Here is a 10888-nt window from a genome sequence, read left to right on the forward strand (position 1 = left end):
AACCGTCTTTGGCAGGGGGTTGGACTAGATCTCCTGAGTTCCCTTCCAGCCCCTGCCATTCTGTGATTCACCTGATAACAGTATAAGACCCAGAACTGCTGTGACAGAAAACGCCTGATAAAATCATAAGCTGATTAATGGTTAGCTATTTGGTTTTCCTTTTTAAGTTTTATTGGAAGGGTCAAGGGATTTTGGCTAATATTTAACCAAGATAAAGGGCAGAGGTTCTGAAAAAGTGCTTTAAAACATATGATATTAATAAAAGATTTTCTTAGAAATAAAAAAGAGCAGGTGATAAGGCAGGAAATAAAAACATCCAAGAATGCAGCGCCCATATAGCTGAAGGACCCCTGTGCTGGTCACCTGGGGAAGAGACTCCCTGGAGCCCAGGCCTGGTAAGGGTAACTTCAGACACCTTCAGACACAGAACTAACCGAGGCCAGGCCACTACTGCCACAGAGGCAGAGAGACATTTTAGCCTACCACCTTGCTCCTGCTGCATAATAGTTGTTGGACTGTGCTGCTGGCTGCATTTCCCGCTCTTTGCCAGCTTCCTAAACAAACCACTGCCTGGGAAATAGGAACTGGAACAGTGCCCACACCATAGCAGGGGAGAAAAAAGGCTTTATGGACACGTCAGAATTATTTAAACCCACTAAAGCCACTACTGCATAAATTTAGGACTTCTCAGGTCCTAAAATAATAAATCATCATCATCATCATCATCATCATCATCATCATCATCATCATCATCATCATCATCATCATCATCATCATCATCATCATCATCATCATCATCATCATCATCATCATCATCATCATCATCATCATCATCATCATCATCATCATCATCATCATCATCATCATCATCATCATCATCATCATCATCATCATCATCTAAAAATCCCTCCTACATCCATTCCTCAGAGCTGGGGCTCCAAGGAGCTGAGCTTTGCTGTTAGCATCCACAGACACTCACGACAGAAAAAGTCACTTAAAGACCAAATACTCTGTCACGTACTGGTGTGACTTTGGCAGGGTGACCAGTGCTAAAGAGAGCCCACAGGAAGGGAATGCCCTGTTCAGTAGATTTAGTTATGGAGCTGACATGGTGTATTCTCCTAAATTTCTGTCACATAGATGATCTATAGGCGAGTGCCGGTGCATTTCTGTCAGCCCAGACCTGTAAATTCCTGTCTGTTTACAAGGGAGGGATTGTTCACTGGGAGGCAGGATGCAGGCCAAGTTCCTATGTCCAAATAAAAATAGACTTACAGGTCCACAGCACATTTTTGTTCTATTATTCACCTTAAGGCTTGAAAACCTTCTCATACACCTGTGCTATGTTTCTGCCAAAAAGGAGAAACATCCAGATGCTTTTTATTTTACTTAGAAGCATAGAGGTCTAACAATTTCATCTGTTCTAGAAAAAATATTCAGATTTTTTTTGTGAAAGTGTAATGCCTAGGACAGCTACCCACTTACTGAAATAGACTTTAATTAACTTTAGTAAGAATAATAATTATATTATACATAATTAAGGTAACAGGTAGAGATTACTTCTTGGCTTATTAATGAAATAAGCATAATTATTTACTTTTGTGTAATGACAAATAGATCCAGTAGTACAGATTACATACTTTGAAATAAAATAACACAGTTTTACAGATTTAGCTACAGCATAGCCTTTGAAAGATGAATGTGCTTCAGTAGCAAGTTTAGGGTGACAAGTTTTACGCTCTTTTCTGTGAAATATTTATATCATAGAACAAAGTTTCTCATAATTTTTCTTTTAAAAATAGTTTTTGCATAACAGAGGAGTAAAAAGGGAGGGAACAGAGATTTGTAATGCCAAGCTTCTTGGAAAGGGAGGTCACTAGAACATGTGCATGTTTTTTGTACAATATTCAGGAAGTAGCTGCTTCAGAAAATATACCATTGCTTCACAAGATTGTTAGATAATTATTGCTCCTCATTTTGATGGCCATTTATAATAGCTGCAACAAACATTCACACCTCACCCTTCTCCCAGTGTCTCTTCTACACGTGTGCAACCAAGGAAGTTGGAGCCAAGGTAAATACGTTCTAAGGCGGTTTTATCAAGGGTATTACACAGCATTTCAAAAGAGGCTGATGTAAGCGACAAGGAGCATGGAAAAAAAGTCTGCTTTCACAAGCTTCATTCTAATAGCAAAAAGGTAACTTCAGAATCTGCTGCCTGATTTGTATTTATTTTTGATTCTCCTACACAGAAAGCACATCTCAGGCATTAGAGGTGGTACCACTTGGCATGTCTTTTATTGTCTTTAGTGTAGGGCAATACTAGGTCGAACAGTACCTGTGTGTAACTTGGCACAACTCCAAAGGAGATGAGCAAACTCATACCAGCACACAACTTGGCTCTGCACATACAAATAAGAATTATACGCGCATTAAGCCATAATCCTCTTTGGTATAGGATTCAGATTTATTCTTTGTTTCTGCACCTTGTTGGACAATTGTTCCAAGGGTTCATCAAAGGGCTCTAGCCAAGCCTTTGACACAGTAAGTACTCCAGTTGATGCCCAGGGCCAAGCTCTTTAAAGGGTCATTGATTTCCTGATATGAAATGATACACATCAATCCCCTGTCCTTGGGAACAAAAAGTGGAGGGTATTGCCTTTTTCTACTAGAATACAGAGGAGGATTTTAAAAAGTAAGACAAAACTCATTACTACCTGATGCTGAAATTAATGCTTATTAGAGATCTTCAAGTGGTAACTCATGGTGCAAAGTTTTCTATTCATTCACAGGGCTAATACAGCTTAACCTTTCTTTTGCATCGAGCAGTATGACATGGTTAATGGCTTAATTCCACAGTTGATAAGCATGACAATGACAGCACTAACATACTCTGGCAATTTGGGCATGTGTGTGTGCCTGGATATGTGCTATGTATCCACACAGCAGGAAGAAGGATATTCACGGAGCATAAGCCACACAGTTCTGATCTAACAAAACAAACAAGCACCTGCCTAACTGGAAAGAATCCTCCCAACACAAGCTGGATGTTTTGTTTATGTGTGTCCTTAATTAATTTGCTGTACTGACTTGTATTATACTACTCTCTGACAGATCCACAGATAACATTAGTCTACTTTGTTTTGGATGAAACTGTGCATCCTGCAAAGGCAGACCTTCTGGGTTACACTTTTACTGCTGTCCTCCCCCAATACACATCCTATTTTCTCCAAAGCCAAAGGTACATCCGTACATTTTTGTGCATGTGATTTTAACAGGTGTAACTCATGGATATGACTAAGGAAATATTCAAAAGAAAGAACTTCCTAACCATGGAACTAACACACTGAGAGACTCACAGCGGGCCAAGAGAGAGAGCATGAATGTGTGAAGCTGCTCCACATGAAGCACTCTCTAAATGCAACTTAGGTTAAGACTCAGGTCCTATAAAATTGTGATGACAAAAGCTGACACTCAAATTCCAAACAGTATTTGCTAAGTTTCCACAGTTTCACTTTGAAAATAAGTTAAAGTGATGTCTCAGAAATGGCACACAAGACTGACTTTGGCAAATCAGATCTCTAATCTAGAAAGCAGTGAGGCTTTCCAAAGCAGCCTGGATGGGCTTCCACGGATGTTTGCCAAGACCCTTAAAGGGGTTGTCTACATTTTCCAGTGTTGGATTAATGTTTTTTGGACGAGTCACTATTATTTTTAGGTTCATACATTATTCGCAAAAGAACATCAGCTTTAATTTATCATAAGAGCAAGCAGAGGCTGGTTAGGTATCAGCTACAATTCCATGATTTTCAGGAGTGGAATGAAATATTGGGGGATGGTTAGAGACTGAATTCCTTAAAGCAAGAATGACAGCTCAAAGTGATGCCTTCACTGCTTCCCTAGCAGTTGACAGTAATACACTCCTCAAACTGGAATGTTCTTTGAAACGCTGTGGGAAGTGACACAAGCCAGCTGGGCAGCACACAGCGTAGATGGGTGGAGAGGCTGAGTATATTTGGATATGGGTAGTGAGAGGTCATCCTCCAAGATATGATGCAAACCTGTTTGAATGGGAAAAGGCACTAAAACTAAGGAAGAGTTGAGAAAATACTGGCATGGCAACCATGCCTAGCATGTCCGGATTTGTGGAAGTGAACCAAGTTGAGGTGTGCTACAGGCTAATCCGTGAATAATTACTTCTGTAAAAACATTTGGGTTCAGATCTTAATTCTAGAATGATCTTCAGAAATTGCTTCTTGCCCAAATTGTGAATAAATATTAATTATAACAACACCTTATATTATAATAATAGTGTGCTTTCCATTCCAACAGATGCTTAGGCCTTTTACAGTATATGCATAATTCATTTTTGCTCACCTCAGGGCTAACACAACACTTAATAAAGAGAAGGGACTGTATTACCTATTAACAAAGGTGATCAGACCTCTTTTCTCATTCCTCACCACTTCTCTAGCTTCTTAATTTCTGTTGCAATCACTGCCTGGTGGCAGCAATAGGGGTGGAAGGGGGAACTGCAGTCAGGCATAAGGGAAAGAATAAGCTCTTGTCATCAAAGCCAATCTCAATGTCTCTGACAGTGACTACAGCAGCATTAACTAAATAAAAGTTAAAAAGCACGAGTATTTTAGAAGATAATTATATGATTGCAAAGTTATTGTGTGATTTCTATACTAAAATTATACTTCAAAGAATATTTGGGATGATGATCTTGATACAATCATCTGCATCTTTGATATAGCCCTCTGGGAATTCAAAGTAACACTTTCAAAGTAATGCCACATTAATGTAACTCTGCAGTGAACCTGCTAGAAACAGAGGCAGGAAATATGGAGTATATTTTTGTAAGTATGTTTGTACTATTTTGGCTATAATAACAATAACAGTAAAACCTTTATGACAGCACACAGTCATTCAGCAACTCAAAAAGACGGCAATGAGATTAAGACTCCAGATTTTGAAATTAAGGTCCAACCTGATGACCCAAATAATGCACAATAGCAATTATAATATTACACTACTAATTTTTCCCCATCAGAAATCACTCATAATATTGAACAGTTAATCCTTCTGCCTGGACAGAAGTATTATCTGGGAACTGACAGCAAAGCAAGCATTGAAAAGAAGCATTCTTGCCTTTGAGGTGTGAACAGCTCTGTCTCTAAATATTTCCAACTTCAATACTCACTATTATGCTTGAAGATTCTAATAGTAGCACCTGAAAGTCTCGCACCAAGAACGAGAGAAGTGTGGTTCAACTCATCACTTAAAATGAGGCAGCCCTGTGGAGAAGGAGTACAGTAAGCATCTGTATGAATTGGGAGGCTGTTGACATGCGTGCATGTGTGTGTCAGCATACACGTGTGTCGTCTCTGATATAGCATTACACCATCTGAGCTGTAAGTACTAAACACTAACTGGATTTTCTGTCACTTTTCTGAAGGTGCCAGGACCCACTACAAAGGCAGGCAGAAACTGTGGGATCAGATTCTCAGGCATTCCCAGGTGGTGCAAAGGGGCCAAATATTTCCTATAACTGGAAAGTAGTGAATAACCCTAGTAGAGATTGACTGCTTTATAATAAAATCAAGTGATGTTACTTCCTCTATCACCTGTCTACACTATTTTGTGTTGCAGTCACTACCCCATATATAAAGATGGCATGACAATAATGTAAGGAGGAGTAATACTGGACTGACATCAGCACTTTGGGCTGCAGGAATGAGATCTAGACGGATTGATGCCTCATAAATCCCACTTCCTTTAAGCTGTGAGCATAGCCTAGGCACCAGGCAGAGTCTTTCTCTGGTAGATGCATATACAGTTCACCTGTAATATATTTTTCATTAGTTAACTCAGTTGAAAACTCATTTTCTTTTTAGGAACTAAAATAGAAATGCAGGAGAAATAACTTTGTATATTATATCACCAAGAGCCAGGATTCACAGTTGAAATCCAAGCTGGAGTCCTAATTTAGCTCTACTTTCTATTACAGGTCTTGTGCTGTGGTTTCATTGCCCAAAGGGCGATACAACAGTAAGTAAATACTTATCTGGGAGACACAGATTATGCCTAGGTTGAGAGATACGCACACAAATCTGCCTAAAGACTGGTATGCAGAACTAACAGTAAGAGTATATGTGTCTTGACAAGAGAATGTAGCTGCTACACTTAATTACAGAGGAAAATTTAAGACTTAATCTCTGCAACATAGGGCAATTACATAATATCTGTAATATATATATTATAATGCTATATAATATTAATATATCCTAAATTGTTATAGTTATATTCTGTATAATACATACAGTAATATCTTTATTTGTGCCATTTATATCTAAATATCCCACTTCTGACAGAGGCCTGAGTCTCTGCATGAGGCCAGCTAAGTGAAGGCAAATTATATAGCTAAGCAGGGGGAAAGTATCTTATGCTGTTATGCATGTCTGCAATTTCACAGATTTACCTTTATTAATTCTCTCTATCTGTTCCCATTTAAATTGCTCGACAACTTCTCCAGCACCACTGCAGATTGAAGTTCATGTCCTGGGCAGCTGAAGCAATTCTCCCTGCTCAACCCATCTTCAATAGTGAGTGAAGAAGTGACTTTACCTCTCTGCTGGTGCTTCAGAAGAAATCTTGATCATACACCACACAGTGAATTGACTCCATCTCCACCAAGATGGAAATACTGTTTCACACTTGCATGAACTAAAGAGGAGCTACCCACTTTCAGCACAGTGTATCTGCTTGTAATGTCAGGAGTTGGGATTGACAGGATGACAGATTTTCATGCCTTTGTGTCAGGTACCCCCAAAATTGGAGATGAAGTTCCTTCAACATCAAATAAGAATCCATATGGTCACAACTTAAGGCTTGTATTTGCTACCAGCTTTTTTTGCAGGGCTGGCTGGGGATCTGTTCATCAGGAATGCTAAATTCTGTGTTTTCTCTTTTGCAGAAGTGTTGTAAAAATATCCTAATCATCATCTTTCACTACAGGCACCTGGGCAGTAACTCTGCAAGTAGCCCAAATACTTCATCCCACAACACCTGAGACATGGGATGCAACATTTGCTTGCTTTTTAGGCAGAAGCAACTTCGTTAAAAGAAGCTAAACAACCATACCACTAATTTCTAAATAGATATTAGGTATGTGTGATAGCAACACCTAGAGATAGAAAAAATTATGAAGGAGCATATTTAAGGTCACAGCATCATCAGCCTTATGACTCATGTATTCCTGATATCAAGGTTTGTTCCTCGATCAAGCCTTTCCACTTAATGCCTGCCCAGAATACTGCAACAGTTGTTAAAACAATTAATAAAAGATTGTTCTATGTGTTCCTTATGGAACTACTCACCTTCCCAACAAGGGCTGGAATATTCATTGAGTTAGTTGCAAAGCCCATGCCAAATACCATAGCATCTTCCACACCAAGGAACTTGGCCACAAGTTTCTCTAGTTCTACATGTTTGTCTAGGGTGCCTGCAGAAAATAAGCACAGGGAATCTTTGGTGCCATTAAACTGTGAAAGTTATTAATTCTAAGAACAGAAAACATACAAAAGAACAGGCTAGAATTGTGTCATTAAACACAATTAAACACTTCATATGACATGAAGTTCTAGTGAAGGTTTTCCATTTGTATCTTGTGCATGTGGAATAATGCAAGAAAAAGCAAGGATGCAAACCAGCTATAACTAACGCTAACAAACACTTCTGCTGTTAAGGTAGCAAAACAAGTGCTTTAGGAAAAAGTTTCCTTTTCCATAACAACAACATTTGACATAGTTTACTTTGAAGAGTAATTTTTTGCCTTTTTTCTCCCTCCACAACAAGGGCAAAAATACCTCCTTTTTATAGGAAATGTTGGACAAACGTCTTAGGCATTCTTGAGTTCTCACTGGATGTGAAAGCAAAAACCGATGACAAGAAAATTCTTCCATTTTTACTTGGGTGCCTATGTATATGTACAAAATCCTCAATTATTATTTTATATGGACAGACAAACAAAAGTGTTCATCTTTTTCTACCTTGGAAGGTAAAAACTATCCATAACTGATGATAACTCTCCCCTTTCCTTTCTCTCAACAGACAAACATAAATGATAGGGCAATACTAAAGAGCCTTCTTTATTGCATATGACTTATCTAATATTAGTGTCTGGAGTCTCCAAATAAATAAGATGCTCCAACTATCCAACAAAAGCAATATCTTTCCCACCCAACTCACAATGGAGGATGACAAAATACAAAAGGCAACAAACAGAAGAGTGGTGTTAAGAGACTGAGATAACAAATAACTTTGAACAGTAATGAATCATCTCAACTTGCCAGCTCTCTAGTCTTTGGTTGCCTGGCTGTGCATTGCAGGTACCAAGGCAGAAGGAACTCTTACAGGATGATCTGTGGGGAAGAAAAGAGAGTGGCCTGTAGATCCTGATAGAGCATTGCCCTTATGAATAAGGCTGTAAGCAGGGAACAGAAGAAAAAAATTAGGGAAGTGAATATCTCACCTCACTTGTGCTGCACAAATTGATGTCACAATAATATGGGCAAAGTGAATTACAATTGATGGGAACAAGACATGTGTGTTCATTGTGATGGACAAAGGGCAGATGAATGGAACAAAGCAGAAGCTTGGCTAGAGTGTCTTGGCAAGAATGACGCATCAGGAAGATGACTTTACCTTCATCATGGAGGAGAGCTCATTAAAAAAAATAAAATAAAAGTGGCAGCAGTACAGTTTCAGCAACAGCACTAGCTCAGCTGGTTACAGTGAGGTAGTGTTTTCTCATTAAACATCCAAAGTAAGAATGGCATTCACTTGGAAACAGAATGTGAAAAATATCGTGCAGGCAGGTAACTCTCCTATAGTCAGGGAGATAGGAACAAGGATCACATGGCTTCTGGAAGAACCTGGATTACACGGACAGTAAAGAACAATGGTGCCATGATTTTGCACAGAGCCTGCCTGGGTTCTGCTCCTGAGTCAGCTCCAGCAGAGCTTCAAGAGTGTCTCTCCACTCATTGTATCATGTTGGATGTACGTTGAGCTGGATTGTCTCTGGCTCTGTGCTCTGATAATTTAGGTGACATGATGAAGAAAATTTGGCTCTGTGGAACCTCTGGTAGATGTGAGCAGACCCTGCATGAAACACTTTGAGGATTACTATTATTTGCATTTGTAGATCCTGAGATCCACAGGGATATGTGTTGGCTCTGCACACAGCACTTCTTAGTAGCCAAGCTCCATGAAATACAAAATCACATAGTGTTTCAGAGTTGAGCTGCTCATTGGAGATGTGTGTGAGAATCTATCTTAACTTGTATGCCTAGTAGGTCATAGGGTGCATTTCTATGGTTAGTTCTCTATTTTTTGCATTTTGGGGCCCAGTTTGTCTTCAGCCCGGTTACAGCACTCATTGACAACTGAGGGGGCCAACACAGTTAGCTGCGCTAGCGTTCCTTGCAGATGTTATTTTGTTGCTTGGGGGCTATCAGCACAGAAAGAGAAGATGAAGGCTGAAATGGAAGCTTGAAGCCAACCACACTATGGCCACAGCTTGAATTAGAAGGAGGTTTGTGAAATGATGAGGAACAAGCAGTTTGTGCTCTGCAAGGCAAGCATTTTAAGGCACAAGAAATTTGTCCCCACTCTTTCAGGGGTAAATCTGACACTACTGGGATGGAGTTAAATTGCTTTTTGGGGTTGCAACATATGTTTTCTGTTTTTACAAACAAGAAAAGCCTGACTCCCTACAGATTATTCTATTCAAGCGTCTATCAGATGAACCAGAAAGGAAATTTCCTATTTTTATTGATTTTATGATGGTCGAGAATGAGACATCCTGAAAGTAACCAAGTCCTACTTATTATTTACTAATCTTAAGAATGAATGCAGATTATATTGTATATTGCTATTGCCTACAAATCCTGGAATACAAATTGGAATCAATGGGGTTTGGTTTGCAAAACTAAAACTTGAATGACACGGATTTATAAAATGAGCCCTAGTTTTGAATTACTCTAAGTATAATGGCAATATTGTAGGTGGTAGGTGAGGTGCTGCAGAAGCAATACAATAGACATCAGTACTGTCAGTGGGAGGTTAGTGACAGTGACATATGTACATTGAGTAGAGATGATAATCATATCAGCTTGCATTTTCCCAGGTTTAAAGTAAAAGGAGTATTTATTTTATACATTATGCAATTATTTAATCATATCAGAAGATTTCTCCAGTATGGATCAGTCCTTGGACACCATATAAACTGTACTAATTATATCACTTCTCTCCCTGGAGGAAACAAGGGGTCAGATACACTCTGTTGGAATGAACCTTGTCCACTAGCGTTCCCAGCTAGTCAAAGCAACCACCCCAACAAGCATAAACAGCACCACCAGACAGATGCAAATTTGATCCAAAGGAACTTCCACCGGCACAAGCTGCTACATCTCAAGCTACGTAAGAAAGGCAGTAATTACACTCGCCTTAAGTAAATACAACCTTAGCAGTGTCAAGTGAGGTTACCATGGTGCTTAAAAATGCCTTGTACTGTGCTGGATTCACACCAGTATCATGATCTGGTGAATGAAAAGTGATATATTAGAGATATTTTTATTAATACACTGTATACACAGATACCTTCTATACTTGTCCTATACTTAGACACGAGAATTTTCCCCCATAGTCTTCCTGCTCTGATTTTTATGCTGACTACAGCTTGGTTTGACCTGAGAAATGAATGATACAACTCAATAATGTATGCCATCTTATGGGAAAGATTTAAGACAAAAAGGAAAAGAGAAAGCTACCTGTATGTTTAGAGACAAAACAGAATACTTTCTTTTGAAAGTTATTCCTC

General features: G+C 39.1%; 1 protein-coding gene across 1 annotated transcript in view; it reads right to left on the minus strand.

Moving 5' to 3' along the window:
- Positions 1–10888, minus strand: part of LOC104524549 (serine palmitoyltransferase 3) — a gene marked incomplete at its 3' end in the record, with an annotated part of 26962 nt that overhangs the window by 5969 nt on the left and 10105 nt on the right. The window contains exons 4-5 of the mRNA XM_010167470.1: positions 7383–7507; positions 5207–5300 (exon numbers count right to left, since the gene is read on the minus strand). Of these exons, the coding sequence (XP_010165772.1) occupies positions 5207–5300; positions 7383–7507 (219 nt within the window). The remainder of the gene's footprint in view (positions 1–5206; positions 5301–7382; positions 7508–10888) is intronic.

Source organism: Antrostomus carolinensis, unplaced genomic scaffold (assembly GCF_000700745.2).
Source record: "Antrostomus carolinensis isolate BGI_N321 unplaced genomic scaffold, ASM70074v2 scaffold1975, whole genome shotgun sequence".
Classification (NCBI taxonomy): domain Eukaryota; kingdom Metazoa; phylum Chordata; class Aves; order Caprimulgiformes; family Caprimulgidae; genus Antrostomus; species Antrostomus carolinensis.